The sequence below is a fragment of the Rhipicephalus microplus genome, unplaced genomic scaffold (genome assembly GCF_043290135.1).
Source record: "Rhipicephalus microplus isolate Deutch F79 unplaced genomic scaffold, USDA_Rmic scaffold_74, whole genome shotgun sequence".
Classification (NCBI taxonomy): domain Eukaryota; kingdom Metazoa; phylum Arthropoda; class Arachnida; order Ixodida; family Ixodidae; genus Rhipicephalus; species Rhipicephalus microplus.
In genome coordinates, this window is record NW_027464647.1 from 130,001 (window position 1) to 153,805 (window position 23,805).

The 23,805-nt window shown below is 42.8% G+C and overlaps 1 protein-coding gene across 1 annotated transcript; it reads right to left on the bottom strand.

Moving 5' to 3' along the window:
• Positions 1-3,073: 3,073 nt before the first annotated feature.
• On the bottom strand, positions 3,074-22,239 carry LOC142790161 (uncharacterized). The gene is made up of 3 exons (XM_075885163.1): positions 21,018-22,239; positions 8,461-8,608; positions 3,074-3,271 (listed from the first exon to the last, which is right to left on the bottom strand). Exons 1-3 carry the CDS (start codon positions 22,226-22,228, stop codon positions 3,074-3,076), a joined length of 1,557 nt encoding a protein of 518 aa, XP_075741278.1. The 5' UTR covers positions 22,229-22,239.
• Positions 22,240-23,805: the final 1,566 nt, after the last annotated feature.

Genomic DNA, 23,805 nt, shown 5'->3' on the forward strand with positions numbered 1-23,805 from the left:
GTTTACCTTGCACACAAAGTAATGAAGTTTCTGTTAGGTGACATGTTTCCAAGAACTCAAATCTTTTGAGACAGGTGGGAAAGCTGAAGTTTTTCACAAAATAACTTGTTTTAATAGTAATGTTTTATACTTTTTCACCAAATTTGGTTAGGATCATCACCTTTTTTTTTCTTCCAGAAACTTTTACCATGCATAGTTTTTCTGCTTACTCAGCCTAATGTACATAGTGACCTCGTTTCGTAGGTAGCATGCTTAGCTCTAGTAACGGTCATGATCTCTTTTGTTCTAAAATAAGTACGTTGTGAGAATATGGCATGACATGCAGTCACGTGAAATTATAGGAGCTTTTTACTATGTTTGTTGTCGTGCAATGTTGCTAGAGCTAGATCAAGTGTCGTGTTTACTTTCGTGCAGCTGTTTGTTTAGGGCCTCCATTTAAATTTCGTCTACGTATGCGCATATCACGCCTGATGATTTCGGAACGCCACCTATGTTCAAAGTTGTGATAAGTTGTGACTCCTGCACGAAAAATGAGAAGGAATGAAATGAGCTCGGTATAGTAGGCCTATAATACATGTAATAAAATAAATATCAGTACACCTCCCCCGAAATGGTTGCAAATGAAAAAAAAATCTGTATAACATAGTTGATTATGGTGTAGTATTCTGTATATTTTGTAGGAAGTCAAACGCTTACGACAACGCACAATGCTCGATTAAGGAAGTGATTTGTAGGAAGTCCAGAGTCGCGGTGTACATTTGCGGTTTATGCGACTGTACTAAGCGATCTTCGGGAGCCTAACGACCATACGTGCAGAGCTTTCATGGAGGAACAGATAGCGGCTCTTCAGCAATGACACGTCTAATTAGAAAAAAATATATATGTATGCAAAATCCGCAGACAAAGCGCACAGAAGAGTATGACGCACAAGTATATATAATTCACTCGTTTTATAAATGCGCAGAACGTATACTTTAAAAAAAATCTTTAGTTTAACGAAGCGCATCACGCATGACAACTACCGAGACATTAAAGACGTTTGTAATTTTGTGGCAGGTAGTTTTTAGCACGTAAAAAAGTCAAGATTACTTTCGCTTTCGTTTCTTAGCATTGAAGAATAATTAGGCTCGGAACATGCTGAACAAATTAATTTTTGACTGCCAGTAGGCCAAACGCGTACTTTTTGTTTTGTTGATAACGTGCAGATCAGTTTTGTTCCTTCTCCAATGAAGTGTACTTAAAACAAGAAACTTTAAGCCGGTCGTTAGAACTTTCTCACAGACACATACTATTCACAGGACCTTTCCGAAGTGCCGTTGGTTTAGGCGGCAGATGTTAATGCTGATAACAATCTTCGTGCTCGATATTCGGCACGTAAACAACTTTGGTTTTTAGGTGTTTACAATTTGTTGCCTTTGACAGAGCCAGAAAAACAGCCTTAAAGAAGCACTTTTTCTGACACTCAGTGATGATAAGGAGGCTGGCTGCGAAAGCGAGGATAGATACATGGGTGTGGGCCTCGACTTTAATGACAACGTTTAACCACGTCTTTCAACGAGGCGTGGTTTGTGTTTGTTTCCAAATCATCTGGTTGCGAGTACAAAGGAGTGACAAGTGACCGTCTACCTGAGTACGGGCCCACGTATTTTTTCTTACTTTTACTCAGCGTGAGATAAACAAGACATTCTTTATTAGGCTATATACTTCCAGATTTTTAACAGGTACATTGCTAATGCGCTACAGCCGCTCAGGCCGGTCACAAAGGCGAAGACTACATGGTCAGCTGCGTGTGTTCATTCTTCTAGTGAAGTAAAGTGAATCATAATAAAACTTTTAAATGTACTCATCAAAAATAAAGAAAATGCAATATTTTGCCATTGTTTTGTTCGTTATCGACAGAAACATATCAGGCGTGTGGAAAAGCCCAATTTTTTTTCCACCTAACGACCCCAACGACGCTGCTTTTGCAACGAATAATAACTAACAATAACTGCTCATGGACGTACAAGAACTTATTTAGGAACTAGCTATTTAGGACATTCTAGGTAGAACGTATAGAGTTGAGTACGTTGAAGAAAAGCGTAAAAAGAGTTTATCGAGGGCCTGCTGGACACTCGCGTACGTCATTTCGCGTGTCCTGCATAATGAGAGACATCGCCGCAGGCAACTTCACCATGAAGAAACTCGTAAGCCTCGTAGATATAGAGGTTCTCTACTTGAACAAAGCAGTTCAGGAAACTGAGCGTGTATACGCAAAGAATACGCAAATACTACAGGCATGTTAGAAAAACAAAACGCAGGCGATCAGGACATTTTCAGAAAAGCCAATTTTGCTTGCAAATAGAAGTATTTGTGTTAGCGTTTTGCTGCACTAAGAGAAAAACTGGAAAAATATGCTCATGAATAAAAGTTGAAGGGGGGGGAAAGATTCTGGTTTGGGAATGGCGGAAAACAAGAAATGTAGAGAAGAAAACGTTGCACCTAAGCCTGTCTTCCTCACTGGCCAAAATTGCTACGTCTGGGCTACTCGACGTACTATTTCTAGGGACATTGCCACGCGAGCTTTATTTTAATGGGTTTCGGATTTCGGCCGCAAACACTGTTAGTGATTCTCAGCACATAACACGCTGCAGTGCTTGAGGAGCATTGCGATTCTTTGAGATCATTCTGTTAAGCTTGTGCGCAGGACAATAATGCTTTGGAATACGTGTGAGTCGATGTGAGTATAAGGGTGAATTCCGGTAAGGCGTAGAGTGAGACTCAATTCTACTAAATAACAATAGTAGATAAGACCATAGGCAGGCGCAAAAAAGTGGAATTCACTCAGATGCACAAAAGAAATATATATTGCACTTGGGACTCGCTCCAGAACTGCACACACTTTGTGTCACACTCAAGGAAATTTTCTTAAATTTTACTCACTTGAACTCAAAACCGCCGAAGTATTACTCACGCCAACTTAATTCACGAGATGCGCCATTGCAGAGAAAACAAAAAAAATGTGCAGAATAAACGAGGCAACTTATTTTACTGTTGTGGCAGGGAGAGCGGTGGCTTCTGCCTGCCTAGCTTGTCAAATGATCCAAGGCATTGAAAATCCAGTGGTTCCCAGTGCCATTCCATGGAAGTGGTCTGTATAAATCAATGCTGACATGGTCAAATGGGTGGGCTGAAGTGGGTGGAGAGCTGTGTAGTTGCGCCTGTAGTCGGGAAGAGGGGGCGCTGGGCCCTTAAGGCCTTCAACAAATGTACCCACCTCCCACAAAAAATTCTGGAATTTCAGGCTGCGGGCCTGTGCTGAGTTAACTGAGCTTCTTTTTTTTCTCGTGAAAACACAGCCAGGTGGTTCCTTTCTGTTCAACAAGGGAAGGAACGGCTGAAGTTCACCCGCCCCTTGTTTCATTTCCATTATCTAGGATGTTTGTGCTGTGCCTTAATTGAGTTGTGACAACGCACATTGCCCTCTGGTTGAAGAAGGAGTACGCACAGCGATGTGCCGAAGTCCAAAGCATGAAACAAATTGACGTAGTTGAGGAACGTCGCTTCGATTCGCCTATACGTTGGCCGATACAGTCTCCACGAACAGGGTTTGGGTCACTCTTGATATTGCGATAAGGACGCTACTTAAATTGTGGTCATGAGAAAGAGAAGCTTCCAGTGCATACGGTAACCTTCTGCGAATGATGGCAATGGAAAGCAAACTATTTGTTACATTTCTAAAACAAAAATATAAGTTCACGCCATGCAAGCCATGATATATATATATATATATATATATATATATATATATATATATATATATATATATCCTGATGAAGGCCAGACTCTAAGCCTAAACGTCGAAATAAACCACGTGTTGACCGCTCACGGAGGATCTACTGGAATATATATATATATATATATATATATATATATATATATATATATATATATATATATATATATATATATATATATAGTGTAGGCATTCATCAAGCACATCTGCTTTCTTTACCCATATTCATAATCGTGAGTGGTCGTCATCTTCATCTGCTGTGGGGATTTGGCTTGTCTGAGTTCTGTGCCTTGGGCGTGGTCGCTTCATCGTGTCTTCCGGGCCTAATAAAGGTTGCCTTCACCGTTACATCACAAGTGGTGGAGGTGCGGGGTAATAATCCACGATGGATAGGCCGCGGTAGCCGGGGCCGTGGAGGTAGACGCTTAAGCGTCGGTTGGCTCGTCCTGAGGCATGTTACCGGACACCTGGCACAAACGACGACCTGAGCGGAGCTCCAGGAGGCAGATCGGGCTGGGAGAGGACGGAAGATCGTAGAGCACACTCTCCGAACAGAGCACACTCCGAAGCAGTCCTCTGCCATTTCGACAAAACCGCCCCTATGCTCCTGCATACAGACGCTAGTGGTCGAGGCATTGGTGGAATTCTCCTACAGCGAGACAAATCTTCACGTGAGAAAGTCGTCGCATACGCGAGCCGTGCACTGACCCCTGCCGAAAAGAATTATACCATCACCGAACAGGAGTGCCTCGCGGTCGTATGGTCGATACAAAAGTTTCGACCTTATCTCCACGGCCGCCACTTTACTGTGGTTACGGACCATCACGCCTTGTGCTGGCTCTCGACAATCAAGAGCTTGTCCGGCCGCCTTGGTCGCTGGATTCTTCGCTTACAAGAATACGACTTCACGATCACATACAAGTCGGGAAACAAGCATCAAGACGCCGACGCACTTTCGCGTTGCCCGCTCTCTTCGGAGCCACTTAACCAACCCGCCACTGCCGCACTGGAGAAGCTTTCAGCCGTCTCTTCCCTACATGTTTCGTCATTAGCTACTGTGGACCCAACTTATCCAAGCGGTTTGTTCTTATCTCACCAACGTGCTGACCCTTACTGTCGCCGCATCATGGACCGTCTTGACGGGACTTGCCGGCCCCCTAACGCCCGTCTTCGCCGACAGCCGGCACAATTCAAGCGCAACAACCACGTTCTGTACCGTCATATCTACCGCCCTGTTGGTCAACGCTGGATGCCCGTTCTACCTCGCTCTCTTCGGGCTCAAGTCCTCAAGACATATCACGACGACATGTCTGCTGGACACATGGGCTTCCAGAAAACGTATGACCGCATAAGATGTCACTACTACTGGCCGGGCTTGTCCGCCTGTGTCGCGAAGTACGTTGCCTCATGCGCCCTTTGTCAGTGTCGTAAGCTACCTACATCGACTCGAAGTGGACAATTACAACCGCTTCCGTGTCCCCTGCAACCATTCGAGGTAGTTGGCATTGACCTGTATGGTCCGCTTCCTATGACTGTCACGGGCAATCGATGGATAGTTACAGCTGTCGACCACATGACCCGCTACGCCGAAACAGCTCCCGTGCCTTCTGCATCAGCTTCGGAAGTGGCCGACTTCATCCTTCGAGCAATAATCCTTCGACACGGAGCTCCTCGTGTAATTCTGAGCGACCGTGGAAGAGTATATTTTTCAGAACTCGTTGAAGAAGTGCTCAAGGCATCCGGCACTACACAAAAAACAAGCTCCAGTTACCATCCTCAGTCGAACGGCCTGACTGAGCGCTTTCATCGTACACTGTTAGATATGATAGCGATGTATATCGAACCCGACCACAGAAACTGGGACACCATTTTGCCATTTGTCACTTTTGCGTATAATACCTCTGTACAGCGCACAACCGGTTACTCGCCGTTCTACCTCGTCCACAGTCGCTTCCCTTCTTCTTTCCTCAATGTTTGATTCTTCGCTGCGCCTGTCAAACCATGTTCATCTTCAAGTGAAGAATACGTGTCTCGTCTACTTCATTGCCACCAGCTGGCTCGCGTCAACACTGAAGCCAAGCAACAGGATCGCAAGCTTGAATATGATGCCTCTCATCGTGCCGTGTCTTTCAGCACTGGCGACGAAGTCCTCCTTCTTACACCCATTCGCACTCCCTGACTGTGCGAGAAGTTTCAATTACGTTTATTGGCCCCTACACTGTCTTGGAGCAAACGTCTCCTGTGAATTATCGCGTGGAACCCGTTCTTCTTCCGACGGACCACCGCTACAGGGCTGCAGAAATAGTCCACGTATCCCGCATGAAGCCTTTTATACGGCGTTCATCTTCACTTTAAACTGCGGCCAAGAACTGCGGTCAGGATGACCGCTTTCACGTGGGGGGGGGGGGAAGTTAGTGTAGGCATTCATTAAGCACATCTGCTTTCTTTACACATATTCATCATCGTGAGTGGTCGTCATCTTTATCTGCTGTGGGGATTTGGCTTGTCTGAGTTCTGTGCCTTGGGCGTGGTCGCTTCATCGTTACTTCACAAGATATATATATATATATATATATATATATATATATATATATATATATATATATATATATATATATATATATATATATATATATATATATATATATATATATATACCAGTCATTAATGTTGCTAATACGGTCATCTTATACCATACCTCTGTTATCACTGATGCAATGTTGGTGAAAAGTAGCTTCTTCCGAACTTCAGTTAAGAGAAACTACGGTCGCATAGCAACATAACACTTTTTTTTTCTCTTGGAGGCATTGATATCTTGCACATAATTACCACGGCTTTCTTGAAGTCCGTTTCATAAAAGGTGTCTTCAAAGACCTTGCGCTCAAAGTCTTTTGGCATCAACAAATGTGCAGATGCCACATTCACACTCACATAATTAGCATTTCTGCACGATAGTCTGCGCACCGAATGACAGCACAATTATTTTCCCAAATAGTATATGCATGCATGTTTGTGTATAGCAGGACACTTCAAAATGAGACACGTATGTCTCGAAGAAACCACTCACCCAAAGCAAACTCTAGCGCGCACACTTACTGCCGTACCTTCATTTCAACGCTAATATCTACGATTCTCCATTACCTGGCGAGTGTCATTACACTCACCATTACAGTTTTATCTCTTAAGGCGTGTTTCTGTCACAGGTTCGGTGTGATTACGCTAGTATACACTATATCGATCCCAGTAACTCGCCTTCCATAACTCGCCTTCCGCGTATGCGACCAGGCAACTCAGATGTCTCAATCCTGTACTACTAATAAAGTTTATTAGCTACAATAAATACAATAACTGCGGTTGGTATTTGTACGTAATTACGCACTGTGTAGGTTCGGCCGAACACTTTTTGTTGCATCACTCATGCGTAGGCTTGTGTCTGTAAGTCGGAACACTTTCGGATTACGTTCATCACCATAGCTTCACTATCAAAACTATGTTTCACGTTGTTGTCCTGTTTTTTTTATTTGTCTCCCCTTTGGGAAGACATCTTTGTTTCGATATCGCCAACACTGATATAGCGTGGTGAAAATGATTGCAATATGCAATACTTCCTTATAATCATGCAGTATAACGATTACAAAATTATAAACAATGCTAAGTGAGTAAGAAACACTTTCAAATGTATAACAACGATCGATTGCGCTAAAACTAGTATGAACAAAACTGAATGACATCACCCATGCGATCTTTTAGCAGTGCAATTCATTTTGTTAGACAGCGAGATCAGGATATGAAATTGAAAATGCCGAGCTTTGCTCTTCTTCTTTGGGAGAAGTTTTTAGTTTTAGGTAAGTTTTTACAGAAGAGACGCTTTTCGAGAAAAAAAATAGTGAAGCTAACGATGAAGAACCAGCTGCTGCCCTCCCCCCCTCCTCCTCTTCAGGACAAAGGTCGATCGCAGCTCCAAACGACATCAGGACACTTTGCGAAAAAAGAGAGCAAAACAACTGAAAAACGTATGTTCAGCAAACTAAGACGTCACACAAACTGAAGTAATGTCGAAGAAAAGAGAGCATCCTCCAGCCTATAGAGGAAAAAGTTTTTCTAAGCTCACTTTCGGCGTGCTTATAAGACGACTGTGTGAGCGGAATTGTCAAGTTTTTTAGTGTGGAAAAAAAGAAAAATACTATGTTGACTGTTTCTTTAAGAGATGGCGCATTTTCAGACTATCGCGATTCAGCTTCCCTGCGTGAGTTGACTTTTCGAAGTCTTCTGTCCCGGAAAACGGAGAGGTTCAAAAAAAAGAAATAAATTGAAAACTCAACGAATGACGTCCGGCTAAAATAAACCTCACGGCTGCATAATTGAACAGCAAGAAATGTTGACGTTATACTGCAATCCGGCGCCTAGTGCTTGGAAGGTTGTGCTGTAAGGCCTCAGGTCTTCGACATCTCTCCGAAAATTTCGCAATATCAAAACTTTGCGTCGATGAGATATAGAATAGCTACACGAGCACTTTAAGAGGGAGCTTAATGCATAACAGATGAAATGTACTTTTGCAGTCGACCTATATGAATCATCAGTGATTGCTTAACTTGGATTGTCACCTGACGGTTTCTATATATAGTTAGCACATGGCAGCGCAAACCTTATATGCGGAAACAGGATGTTTGCGCGCTGTACCTCACTGAGTTGCGGCAACGCACATTACCCCCTGGTTGAGAGTAGGTGTCCAGAGCCTGAAACAAATTGACGTAGTTGATGAACGCCGCTTCAACTCGTCCATACGTTGGCGGACATAAGTGACTGAAAATCAAATCTGAACTGTTGCGAGATCTGCACGAAGGGGATTTGGGTCACTCTGAATATTGCAATAAGGACGCTACTTAAATTGTGGTCATGAGAAAGAGAAGCTTCCGGGGCACACGGTAACCTTCTGCGGTTGATTGCAATTCAAAGCAAAATATTTGTTACATGGCAAAATAAAAACATTTGTTCATGACATGCATGGCATGATATACTTTTTTGGCCAGTAATTTATGTTGTTAATACAGTCATGTTATACCGTACCTGTTTTTGCTATAAATCCCATCAACGAAACGGCTACGAGCGCACAATTTCGGGAGTAGTTAGGCGAATAGATACTCTCAATATCACAGAAGTTCGCTTGGAAATGCTTCTCACTCAACCAAGGCAGAGGAAACAAAAAGGAAAGAGGCGGGGAGGTCAACCAGAAAACTGTGGTTAGTCATTCTGCAATGGGGTTAAAGAAATGCAATAGAAAGGAGATAAATGGAGAGGAAGTAAGAAGGAAAACAAAGCAGTGAATTTACTGCAGGCTGGGGGATCGTACCACAAGTCAGGGGCCGTCGCACAAGCCCGGCGTCCTCAAAAAGCGCAAGAGAGCTTTCGCTGCCTTGTGGGCCGTCGAGAGGTGTGGACGGTGCTGTAGCAGCACTTTTACGAAAAGTGGCCGACCGTCCAGTTGCCGCAGTGCGTCGAAAAGTATCTATCTCTCCCATGCAAAAACGAGGATAGCGCCTCAGCAAGTGTTCGGTGTTTTATTTGGTACCGCAAAACATCACATGACGCACTCACAGTCACTCCGATTGACGTTTTATGTGCAACGTGTAAGAGACTCCCAACCAAAGGCAATCAAGAAGCCAAGCTTCGCATTTTCGGAAACGAAAATGTGAAGCTTGGCTTCGCATTTTCGTTTTCGAAAATGCGAAATGTCGACTACCATCCGCAAAACTGGATGGTGGTCGGCGTTATGCGAAAATTACACACGACCATAACAATTTTAAATAACATTACCGTGTTTTCGCAGTCAAATATGTCAGAACGATGGGAACAATCTCAAAAGTAGGAAGTGCTGTTGGCTACAAAGTAATAGGTTTCTTTGCTAACATTTAGTAATATATAGTGATTGCTGCGTTAGCAGGCTGGGAAGTGTTCTCTGAAGTGAAACCACGTTGTTATGAGCTTAATACGTGTTTAGGCAGGCTAAACGGTGGTGTAATATACGTTTTGTGAAAAAGAAAAACGGTGGAGAAAAAAGAAGGAAGTGAAGCGTCATGTCTTTTTTTTTTTTCGTTCTCAAATTTAGCACTTCACCACAAGTTTTCAAGAAGATTTGAAACTTGTAAAAATAGTTACCATTACTGGCTACATTCAGAAATTCATATTCGGCATTACCTTCAGTGTTTGAAACTTTTCGAAGTAATGAAATAAAGCTATTCATATTTAGTGTAGCTCCCGCGAACAAAACAGGGGCTCAATTTCCGTGCAGTCAAACGGTATATAACTTCGAAATAAACCGTGATTTAAATGTGAACGTAAATTCTTCTAGCTGCTATTCATTGCATTATTTAACATTACAGTCAGATTTCCTCTTTTTTGTCGATGTTTTTCGAAATGAAATGTTTGTGATGACTAACGATGTGAGGTGGCACATGCTAATGTGATGGCTTGGGAAATTTTCCAAACCATGAAATCGCTTCCGGCGTAGAAGGATATGAAAAGAAAAATAGCTGCAGAAACAAAACGCCACTACACGAGCTAAGCCTAGATTACTATAGATCGTATACCTGTTTTGTTCATGGTGTTAGGATAAAGAGCACCGCTTTTGTACTTGGGCACAGCTGTTAAATGCATTATTCGAGAGTCATTGTTTGACGCAGCATTAAGCAAACAAAAGGTCCATACAATAAGTGTATCACCTGAAAGCACGTCTTAATTGCCGTTGGTGACAAAACTTAATTGCGTCGTTAATCAGACTTCGAAGCATGTGGGCTTGAGAAACATCTGCGCTGATAATGAACCGAAATTATCTGAAAACCGCGAATGAATGCCAGCAAAAAAGTCTCTTTCACTTTCTCCAGATCATAGTGTCCCTACTTGTTTCTTTATTCATTTGCAATATAGAATAATTGTTCGGTGTGAACCTCTCAGAGGGGTAAGTGAAGGTATTCACACGTGAAATGAATGGTGGGCCGGTGTTTGGCACGGGGGGGCATAATTTGCATGAGCGGTATAAGGCAGACTGCTTCGCCATAATAACACTAACGGATAATGCCTCCGTTGATATGCTAGAAAACGTAAAACCCAAAGCTGCAGTTTTCATTTTTTTTGCAGCGAGCAATAATGCCTCATTAAATGTGAAGAAATTGATAGATAGATAGATAGATAGATAGAGAGAGAGAGAGAGAGAGAGAGACAGGAAGTTTTAACGAAGCTTGGCTCGGTTGGCTACCCTACACTTGGGGTTGGGTAAAGCGGGAGAATAAAAAGGAAAGAGATAGAAAAGAAGAGGAGTAAGAAAGAGATGGATGAATAGTCAGCTCGAGAGTACACAGCACGTGCAATGACTCGGCAACCATTGAAATACTATATCGTGACCTTCCTCGAACGCTTCGCGGTAGTCGTGCCTTATCTGAGATATTGATTGTTCGTGTAACCCGTTTTGCATATCGAACCGTAGTGTCTGTACGGCTGACCTCAAGTCGCAAAAGATGGCGCAAGGATTACGTTCCTGCCGAAGAATGTACTTGACTGCATCTCGAAGCGCTGCAAGTTCTGCTGCTGTCGACGTCGTGGTGTGAAAGAACTTTTATAGAAACAACAGATTGCAAGATGGAACAACCACTGGTCCTGTAGAGCTGTTGGAATAAGTGGAGCCATCGGTCTAAACTTGTATGCGGTCAAAGTACGTTTAGTCCAACAGACGCAAAGTCAATTGTTCAATTGTTTCATTGATAGTGGTGACATGCATGCCTTATTAACAATTCCAGGAACCGATAAACGCACGTCAGGTTAACGCGTAGACTCCATAACGCAGATGGTGTTATCGTAAGTTTGAAGTCAGGCCGTAATATGTCCTGATGTTTCGTCACAATACAGCAGAACAAAGCATGAGGTCTCCGCGCTGTCAAACACGCTAAATAATGTGACGGAAGCCGTGATAAAAGCCGAATGTGCGCTCTCCGCGTCTCTGCAACGATATACGTTGTGACAGGTTGCTCTTGTGCGATAACAATAGTTGCCACTGTCTATGAGCATCTTGGATGGCCAAGACACGTCCGAAGTGATTGGGCCTGTACGCTCTTTAGTGCACAGATGTTAGTCTTGCACGTGTTGGACAGGGCAATAAGGCTGTACCGGAGAAGTCCGAGAAAGGAGGCTGTATAAAGCTGCAGCATGGAGTGCACGGACGGGCCCCATGATTTTCCGGCAATGAACTTGAATACATTCTCAATGCCAATGAGCTTTTTTCTTCAGGTATGCGACATGTGAGCTCCAGGTTAGGTCACGATCTACGATGTCACCTAAGAATCTGACTGCTTTTATATGCAATTGATTTGTAATCGATGTAAAATGGGTAGAAAAACATCGCTTTACGTGTAAACGCCACCGCAGCCCATTTTTCTATGGCGATAGTGAATCTTGTTGGCGAAGATATGCCGATGTCATTGTTGCCGCCTTCTGTATCCTTGCGCGCACACTTTATACCATGTCATGCCGGATGCCCAGATGTTGAGATCATGAGCTTATATATATATATATATATATATATATATATATATATATATATATATATATATATATATATATATATATATATATATATATATATATATATATATATATATATATATATATATATATATATATATATAAAGCCGTCTTTGACAGCATTTTGATGAGCCCCACCAGAACCAGGTTGAAAAGAGTCTAACTCAAAACGCCACCTTGTGGCACTCCACCACTTATTTCTTAGCGAACTTTGGCAACCTTAAGCGTATCTATCTATCTATCTATCTATCTATCTATCTATCTATCTATCTATCTATCTATCTATCTATCTATCTATCTATCTATCTATCTATCTATCTATCTATCTATCTATCTATCTATCTATCTATCTATCTATCTATCTATCTATCTATCTATCTATCTATCTATCTATCTATCTATCTATCTATCTATCTATCTATCTATCTATCTATCTATCTACGTTTGAATGCTCTCGTTGTCACCCCGTTAACTTGGCCTGAACCAAAAATAGCATAGGAAGGTAACATAGTTTGACGAATATGATGCACTGGTGAAGATATGAATAATGTCACGATTCCGTCACGTACGTCGTCAAAACCATTCTGCATGGCAATGAACCATTTTTTTACAGAGCTACGCCACGTGTGAGAACTACTTTTCAAATAGACGCTAATCTTCGTGAAACGTCAGTTGTGGTTACAGTGCTGCCTACTCAATTTTATAAGCATCACATATGCACTCCTTTGATAAAGCCATCATGTCGGGTGAACGTCAATTGTGGTTTGTTAGGATGCGGGGAAGTTGATTTGTGAAGCAGTAGCATCCTCGCGAGCATCAGCGCTTCATATCAGCTTCTGGTATTGCTAATACGCATGTTCCAGTTGGCATCGTTGCGCAAGTGCAAACAGGTGGTTATATAAACATCTGCAACTATTCAACATATGTCTCTGTGTGCGACATTTCTACATTAATTTAACGTGATTTCCTGACGTGTTGCTCAATAAAAAAATCGCTACACTGTCACGTTCCCTCCGCATGCTTCGCATAACGTCGATTCCCAGGTACGTGGGGCCTGCTGAGTTTTTTCTTTATGGCAACATAGGCTCCTTGATAGACTAAAAATTGGAAGTCTTTGTAAAGTAAAGCTACTCGAAGTGAGTCAGAACTTGTGATTTCACTTAGACTCACGCTGTGTTCTCGGAGGTGTTTGTGCTCTGTACCCTCGTAGAACGAAGACTGTCGCACACTTAAACACTGATTGTAAAAAGTAACTTATAGTGTAAATAATGTCATGCAAAGAAATATTCGATATATCCCACTTACCAAGGGTATTGATGTTGTGTGAAGCATGGGGAAGGAGGTTGGAGTAATTTTTTATTGAGCAAAACGCTACAAAATCACGCCAAAGGTATGAGCTAGTGTTGTACGAATAGACATATGCTGAACATTCGCTTATGTTTTGCATAACTAGATTTTTACATTTGCATAATGATGCCAACAGCAGGATGGGTAATTACCAATACCAGAAGTGGTGAGCTGATATGACGCTGGTGCTTGCGAAGATGGTAGCCCTGGTTAGTGCCAGAACTTCAGGGAATAGCGCCTAAATACCATCGCTGTTAACCATGCTGACGTGGTGCCTGAATAATAGGGGCACTTATGTAATGGTTATAAAATATATAGCTAGCACTGCATGCAACCACAATTGACGCTTCACCAGCGTAGGCCGTTTTCCACAGCCGTTACAAGATCTGGCATGGCTATGTGGTAGAATACTTGACGGCCACGTAGAATTCTTAAGTTCTGCTTAGACCCCGATATTTATCCTTCTCATTCGTGAGGACAACGTGGCTGATGCCACGCTTCCTTAGTGTTCTCTCATTTGAATCGTCTACCGCGCCCGTCGGTTCCTATCGACAAACGTGTCGAGGGGAAATGTTTTGACGACGTACGTTGCGGGTTTCTGTTGACCACGTACGCGACGAGTTCATGTTTTCTGTTAATTTGTGGAAATCTTGTAAAAAAGTAAAAAAAAGCAGGAAAGGAGACAGAACGCTAGTTCAACGCACGTTTCTTTCTTTTTTAAAAATCTGCTTTAGTCAAGGGAGGAATTAAGTGTGTTTGAGCTCATGAATATATGCACAATTTTATTTCTTTGCATTATATGTCACATGAAATTTTACTCTACGCGAACGATTAACCAATTTGAAGGCCGCAAGTCGAAAAGACGCATGTTTTGTCTTTCTGCTGTCCAGTCAGTTTTCTAGGGCCAGTTTCCAAACAAGGCTCTGGCAGTTGAGTTGGTCCTAATACTACTTGCAACGCAGACCAATTATAAAGGTATGCATGACTTCCGATCATTTGCGAAGAGTGCTTAAGGATAATCAGTTTAGTTAAGTGAGCCCCAGAAATCTATTCTGTTTAACATCGCACATTTTGAATTTCACATCTTTCTTCCTCTCTGTTTGTGAGCATCCCTGTCTTTTGTACTGATTTTTTTCTTGATATATTTTCGATGTTATGCCCTCAAAATAGACGATAGTATACGTTCTATTCCTTGTCGTTGTCATATTCGTTGGGACTTATTCTTTAACTTAGGTGCTTCGGCACTTACTCGGATGAATACAGCGTAATCTATACGAAGAAAAGGGACACATATTTTTGGGAAACTGTAGTGAGCACGAGAAGAATGGATAGATATTGCTATGAATAAGTTATCTTCAGAATAGTAGCACTCTTCGCTGATAACCTAAACACGTAGTCCGTGAAAAATAAAGATCCCCCTGTTCAAAGATAAGTCCTATGCGTTGAGCAGCCTGGCACGTCCTGATACGAATACGGGGACACGGGAAGACAAGCTGCTTTGTAATTCAAACACGTACCGTTTCTTTTAATCGAAAGTTCCAGCTGCATCGTAACAATGTCCATTGAATTTGCTCACGCTGATAGCGGGACTCGACGATAAATTTTCAAGTAATCAGAATACAAGAACAGCTCTTCAAAAATTTGTTACCCCAGTTTAACTGTTATTTGCCGCGAAACACGAGTTGATGATGACAGGCATATACAATACGCGCGCCACTTGTTCTTGAATAGTTTACTGGTGAGGGAGAGAAAGAGAGAGAAAATAAAATGAGAGAAAGGCAGAGAGGTTAACCAGAAATTGGAGCATCCTGTTTTCTACCATGCACTAAGGGAAGGGGAAATGGAGAAGAAAGGAAAAAAAGCAAAGAGTGAAATAGACACGAGGAAAAAATATACTGGCGAGGCTTCTGAACAGCATACGGGTGCTTGGATAAAGTGATGAAGATGTAAGTCAGGCCTCTGTGACTGAACCTGTTATAAACTTTTCATTTCAAACATTTTGTCTTTGAAGCCTCGTCTCTAGTAAATTGTCGTGTGGATGTATAGGCAGTTGCGAAAAAACTGGACAATTTTATTGCTAAAGGTTTCATATTCTTATATCATCTCGCAATAATTTGCGCTGCAGTTAATGTTGTCATCAACCAAAAAGTCAATAAGCAAAGAATAATTGCACGACATTGTGACACCGGCGAAGGACAAAATGCACGAAGAGTAGAAAGTGATTTCGGGCAAGCAAACGAAATAAATGGCAAAAAAGAGAAAAAGTAAAGTAGCAAGATGGTTTTATGACAAAAAAGGCAGTTTTACACTATGAGTGACATGCCTGAAAGAACAGTGATACTGGGCAGCCTTTTTTTTTGTTTCTCTTAGGTCTCTTCTTACTTCCCCCTCTGTCCTTCTTTTTCTTTTTTGCCGCTTTCTTCTTTTTTTGTTCATTTATTTGTTCTTTTTCCTCCCAATTTTCTCTTTTCTCTTTCTCTATTCCTATTTTGCGCTTTGTTTCTCTTTATTTTTCTATTCGTATGCGGAATTTCGCCTGCGTAATGCCTAGTGCGCTAGTTGTTATTTTGCTGATCAGTGATCATCACCAAGGCTCTCGAAGACCAAAAAGAAGGAGAAATCTTTAGCGCGTGTGCGTGCTCAACATGGGACATATGGAGCGTCACGCCAAGCGACAGCGACAGCATGCAACAGCTTGGCCCCCTAAAGTGCTTCATGCTTAAAACGAATTCATGTACATGACAAAAGGTAATATCGAACCCTTCCTAGCTTTTGTGAGCCATTATTGACATAAGGCGCTAGTGTTAGTGACAGGAATGAGGTGCAGTCGCAAATGCCAGGTGTAGAACGATGGTGACGGGTCGATCAAGTGCCACGAGAAAAGGACGCGCCAAGAAAACGTGCTGTCAAGCCGATTGCTTTCCTCGTTCGAGATCGTAGGCAAGCTAGAAGATTTCTGGACAGGCAGTCTCAAGGCAAAGAGGCAATCTTCCACATCGCAGTAAAGAACGGGGCATGCGCGCTGTCAAGAGCCTGAGAGCGTAGCCTGCTGCATGACGGCGACAAACAACACCGTGCCGATCTGCTGATGGCGTCAGATTGATTGTTACTTTTCTTACCAAGATATGAACGAAATGTGTTGACAAAGTAATAAAGAAAGGCACGGTGTTTCTTGTACTCTCGAAAAGGGTGTACAGTATAGGAGAAGGCGTGTTCTTCATCGGGCATCAATAGACTGATCTCATTCATAGGCACATTGTCAACTTAGACATGTGATTAGTATTACAAGGCTTGGTTGATTCCGGCCGTGGTGGCCACATTTCAGTGAATACGAAATGCCAGAGCCTCGTGAGCTGAGTGATGCCGTTGCATGTTAACGCCATCGCCTTATTCAGCTCGTTTCGCAGAAATTCCGGTGTCAGTGTCGGCGTCGTTGGTTGTGAGCAAAAAAATCTCTTATGCGTGGCCGAAAAATCGAGAACGATGTGAAAATGAAAAAAAAAAATCGTGGGTCACAGTGGGTACTGAACCGGGGCCGTTTGTATCGAGTGGAATCGAACGCGGGCCGTTTGCGTGGCCAGCGGATGTTCTACCGTACGGCCATGCTTTTTTTTTTCATGGTATTTAATAAAGTACTTGGGCAATAAAGACAATATCAAGCGAACAAAAGTACAATCATATCGCCAAAGTAAGCGCTCAAGCGTTACTCAAAAAACTAAATGGCTAACACAGCGTGAGTTCCTCACATGAAGAGTTCTTCACATCGTGTTATACAAACAAAAAAGGGGTGAGGTCAAACAGTTCTCTAAGACGGAGTACCAGTCCGGTCTAAAGTCTAGCTCGTCGTAGATGTTTTTTAGGTGGATAGCCATTTGAATGAAGTGTGCGCTTGAAGAGGTGGTGGGCTCTGCATTGCGGTCTTGCATTCGTGTCTTCCACAAGCTGTGCAAACCCATGAGGAAAAACATATCATATGGCACTTCATCAAGTGTTGCTGGCAGAAGATAACGTATTGTGTGAGAATTAATGACGAAACGTTTTTTCAGTGCTCGCTGAAGGACATCCCAAAATAGTATGGCATCTTTGCAGCTAATAAAGCAATGTTCAATCGTTTCCGGCACATCACATAGACGGCAGTTAACAGACGGAATGAAAATACCTTTTCTTTCTAACCATGTGTTTACCGCCAATGTTTCAGAGTGGAGTTTATAGAAGAATGTTTTTGAATTCGGTGGAATGTACATTTTGCGCACTCGCTTCAACACATCGTGACCAGGAAGATTGGCGTACAGTGAACGGTACAATGGAGATGGGAAGAGTGTACTCAATAGGTCCTTATAAAGCACCTTGCGCGTTACTGAGTACAGGTATTCTACAGAGAAGCGAGCTTTAAGGAACCGAACTGCGAGGTAAACTTCCTGCATGAATCCCCACAAGCATGGGCGTTCGGAGAAGTTGGATGAAACAATTAAATCTGGTAAGCAATCAACAAGTGTAACCTGCAAGAAGGAACGGATTACATGATGGGAATTGTCTCGAAAAAAGAAGTATCGGGACACTATTTGCCATAGATAAAGGTGTTTTAGTCCTAACCCGCCCTCACTAACTGGCTTGAATATATTATCACGACGCATGGGCTCAAAAGTCGAAGACCATATGAAAGTTGCGAAAATTCGATGAAAGCGTTGTATATAGAATCTTGCGCAATGAATAAGTTGCAATACATAGTAAAGTTTTGTCGCTAAGAAAGTATTACAAGCTTCAGCTCTCCCAAATATCGAAAGTCGATAGGGCACAAATGTCTGGGCCTGTCGTTCAAGCTTAGGGACACGTTCCTTCCAGTAATGCGCACTGAATCTATATGCATGCAATGGTACACCGAGGTATGTTGGAGGAGTTCTTGTCCAATTAATCCCTGCAAAGTGGTTCGGTGTGCTACCCCACAAGCCAAACCACAGTCCTAAACTTTTAGAGGCATTTAAACGAGCTCCTGATACTACGCCAAACTTTTCAATAGTATATACCACATTTTCGACACTTGGTTTATCTGTGCAGAAGAATGCGACATCATCTGCATAAGCCAATACTTTAACCTCACTGCCTAATATTCTAAAGCCATGAATGCAACTCGACTGTATTATGCTTAAGCACAGTGGTTCTAGATAAAGTGAAAATAAAAGAGGTGACATCGGGCATCCCTGTTTTACTGAAGAGCGAATATAAACTGGCTTGGAGAGTTGACCATTAACTATCAGACGAGTTGAGCATTCATTATAGCATAATTTAACGCCTTTAAGAACAACTTTGCCAACATTAGCTTGTTCGAGAAGCGAAAAAAGGAAGGAATGACGAACACGATCAAAAGCTTTTGCAAGGTCTACCTGTAGCATTGCAAGATGTTCTTGAGAACCATGACAGTATTGAAGCATTGTTCGAGCGACATGTATATTGGTTTGTATGGATCGACCTCTGATCCCACATGTCTGATGAGACCCAATGAGGATCGACATAGCAAATTGCAACCTATTTGCTAATACTTTTGCGAAAATTTTGTAGTCCACATTTGACAGCGATATTGGTCTGTAGCCCTCAACGAAGCGAAGTTTTTCCTTGTCAGTTGTTTTCGGTATTAACACAGTGTGACTTTTGCAAAAAGATTGAGGGAGTGTATCCATGTCGTAACTCATCTGAAAAAATATTCAGCAATATAGGAGCAAGCGTTTTCTTGAAAGCTTTGTAAAATTCGCCTGAGATGCCATCAGGCCCTGGTGTTTTCAATAAAGGCAAGTTGTCGATTGCTTGCTCGATTTCCTGTAGAGTAATGGGCCCATTAATGACTTCACAATCACTGTCCTTCAAGGGGTTCACAAGAGAAACAAAACTAGCCTTGAGGTGAGCGTCAGGATCATCAGAGGGAGAGCTAAATAAGCTGTTATAGTACGTTTCGAACGCCAAAGTAATGTCTCCGTTATCTTTTATGAGCACATCGTTAAAGTACAAGTCTGGAATAACTTTAGAAATCGCATGGCGTTGCTCATCAAGTAAAGCATGGCGCGTCGGTTGCTCAGAATTTAAAGTGCGCTGGTTCCGAGATCTAATACGTGCCCCTTGGTAGCGAGCAGCATCATATCTCTGTAGTTGGCACTTAATATTCTCAATATCTTTGATGTACTTTCCCGGCATTTCGCATTCCATCTCATAAAGATTGCAAAGACTTTTAACAAGTATCTTTTCATCATTCTTTCTATAGAAAGACTTAACAGCCCCAATTTCTAAAGCTATAGAGCGAACTTCTTGTTTAAAAAGCTCCCAAGCAGCGAAGATATGAAAACCAATCGAAAAAGATTGCCTCAATGCCATCTGGACGCGATTCATGAATTCCTGATCACAGAGGAGCTTCGCATTCATTTTCCAAAGGGCCCACTGGGGACGGAATTGTTTGTGACGATTTTCGCCAATTTGCGCTATGACAATACAATGGTCTGAGAATGATACAGCTTCGGTGCTGCAGGAAATTGTACGAGATAGGAGTGATGAGGACACGTAAATCCGGTCAAGGCGAGCATGAGAGCTGCCTTGTATTCTTGTATATGCTGTTGCCCGATTCGAGACGCCAATGTCAATTAGTCCTGCATTATCTACAATACCGGATAAAAGCTCACCACTCCTGTCTCTCTTTCCAGACGAATTATAACGATCAATAGCTTCACATACGCAGTTGAAATCTCCCATAAGTACCGTGCATCTGTCGACGTCAAGTAAATTACGCACTTTTTCAAATAACTCAAGCCGTTTCGGAACATCATTAAACACATATAGATTGATAATTCCCCATGGCACTCCTTGCAACAAAAAATCACAGCATATATACCTGCCCTCTTCATCAACACTAGTGCACAATGCTGAACAGGTTAGGCTTTTTCTCAGAAACAACCAACAGCCCGCAGATAAACCTTTAGCATGTGAGACACACACATTAAACTGAGACAGAAAAGGCCGCAGGGCCTTCTCGGTCTCTTCCTCGCTCTCGATCTTTGTCTCTTGGATGGCGACAAAGTCGAGACGCTTCAGATTGAGAAGTCTACGGAGTTGTGCTTGTTTCTGCGAAGACCTAAGGCCGCGTACGTTCAAGGTGGCAAATATGAGTCGCTCAGACTGCGCCATGGTGACTACCTTCTAAATCGCTTATCGTCCCACTTGATCAGTCCCAAGAGTTGGCGCTGAGGCTTCCCGTGAGCCCCCAGCAGGCCTCCTAGATCGGGATCGGCGACACTTCCCCTTTGGCGTGGACTTTCGGCGACGGCGTGACTCCCTAGTCACTGACGCTGGGTCACTCCCTTTGCTTGAAACCGAGCTGGACGATGCGCGACGTTTCAGTATTGCTGTATCCGTAGAGATCTGCATATCATCTTCCGACACTGCATCATGATGAAAAATCTGCTGCGGAGCTGCAGCGCAAGCAGGTGATGAACTTTCTGCGGCATCCAGCCCAGAGTCTCTATCTTGTACTGGTGGTTCTTCGGCATCTTTATGGGTCAGCGCAACAGCACTCTCCAAAGGAACTCCTACTTGTGCTAGGGGTGGTGCGGAGTCGTTTTGGGTACGCTGCTTGCATGATTCACTTGGCTCTTTGCACGTAGAAGTTTCAACTGTGTCAACAGTGAGTGACTTTCTTTCCTCTTCTGGATTCCTTGTGGTAGAGCTTGCAGCATATGACATTGACGGAGTGTCTCCCGTTGCATCCAAAACCTCGGTGGCATCCATAATATGCTCTTGTAGGTTATCATCTGGCTGTTTTGTGTGCTGTCGCAGCTTGTTGGCGTATGTCATAACACAATCTTCGGCCGAATGACCGAAGCGTCGACAGTTGTCACAGCGAGGGGTCCTGCAGTTTCGACGAATGTGCCCAACCTTACTGCACCGAAGGCAAAGTGGTGGGCGGCCAGGTATCAGGACGAGGCTTTGCACTCCGCAGACAACAAGAATGTGAGGAATATCTGCAATGCGAACTCCATCAGCAAGGGACAAAACAACATCCCTATTTAGCGTCCGCATTTGTTCCATGTCCGCTACTTTCCAGCTTTCTTGTGATATTGTCTTGACCTTCCCAAAAGCTTGCAGTGCCTCGCACACATAGGCGTCCTCCAAGCGCTCAGGAAGCCACATAAGCTTCAACTTCACTTCCGTGGGCTCCGGGTCTATAACGAGGCATCGACGACTTTTGACGAAAAATTCGCCTCTTGTGACCAACTTTGTTTTCGTCAGCGTTGACTTGCATGTGACCATCCAAACATGTGACATTTGAAATTGACCTATGGAGCTTATTTCCTTCAAGTCAATGATGTCCCGAAGAGCATCTCTAAAATCTTGAGCCCGGTAGGGGCGACCAGCTAAGTCCGCATGTAGAAAGACAGAGTCCACAACAAGCTTACCGGTGGGAAGGCGAGGAAGTACAACACGGTAGTCGTTGCCGCTGGCTGAAGCCTGAGCAGCACCTCGGCCCATGGCCGATAAATCCTTCGAAGCGGAGAACATGAAAAACGCGTCCGTTCAGAACGTCGGCCATGCTTTTTCGTTCTTTCTTGATATTTATTGTGCGGCGTATTTTCGAATAACACAGTTGCTTTGACGTAGTGATGAATTCTCTCAGAGACAATAGTAGCATAAGTAGTGCTCAAACATTCAAAGCTTTTCTTTATATATATATATATATATATATATATATATATATATATATATATATATATATATATATATATATATATATATATATATATATATATATATATATATATATATATATATAGAAAGTCCACAAAGAAGCAAAGGTTTTTGAAAAGGTTCGTAAGGATGAGTACGTCATGAAGATGGGGTGCCAGTCTGGTTTGAAGTCAAGTTCTTAATGATTGTCCTTTAGATGAAGGGCCACAGGCATGAAATGCATACTTGAAGTAGTCGTTAGTTCTGCATTACCGTCTTGTATGCGCATTTTCCACAGACTGTGCAGTTCATAAGAAAGAACATATCAAAGGGTACTTCATCAAGACATCTAGGGAGAAGGCAACGGCCACGCTTTTGTTAGTGAATACAGTGGAAAGAACTTGCTTTACTTGAAAATGCAGTGAAAGTAGATTTGATGCATTACTAACACGCGCTTTCTGTATACATGCTTCACAATGCAACATGAAATATTGCAGTAACAAGTGGGCGCATAGCAAGTTAGGAGAAGTTTCATGCACCAAGTGGTTGAAGTATACACTAGAAACAGTAATCGCTATTGCGTTCAACTTCTTAAGGCGAAGATTTAGGGTACCCCAATTTTTAAAGAGCCCATGGTGGTTGAAATTGGCTACAACCCTGCGTTACGATGTCCTTTGTAGGTTAAGTCGCTTTGAATATTGAGCATTATATATTAACACCAAAGCAACAGCCTAACTGCTATGTCTCCATGGATTGAGGTCCGACTTTTAGCAAGAAAAAAAATACTACGCGCCACCAATCATCATCATCATCATCATCATCATCATCAGCCTGTCTACGTCCACTGCAGGACAAAGGCTTCTCCCATGTTCTGCCAGTTAACCCGGTCCTGTGCTTGCTGTTGCCAATTTATACCCGCAAACTTCTTAATATTATCTGCCCACCTAACCTTCTGTCTCCCCCTACCCCGCTTCCCTTCTCTGGGAATCCAGTTGGTGACCCTTAATGACCAGCGGTTATCCTGTCTACGTGCTACATGCCCGGCCCATGTCCATTTCCTCTTCTTTATTGCAGCTATGATATCCTTAACTCCCGTTTGTCCCCTAATCCACTCTGCTCTCTTCTTGTCTCTTAAGGTTACACCTACCATTTTTCTTTCCATTGCTCGCTGCGTCGTCCTCAATTTAAGTTGAACCCTCTTTGTGAGTCTCCAGGTTTCTGCTCCGTAGCTAAGTACCGGCAAGATACAGCTGTTATATACCTTCCTCTTGAGGGACAGTGGCAATCTACTTGTCATAATTTGAGAGTGCCTGCCGAATGTGCTCCACCCCATTCTTATTCTTCTAGTTACTTCAATCTCGTGGTTAGGCTCTGCGGTTATTACCTGCCCTAAGTAGACATAGTCTTTTACA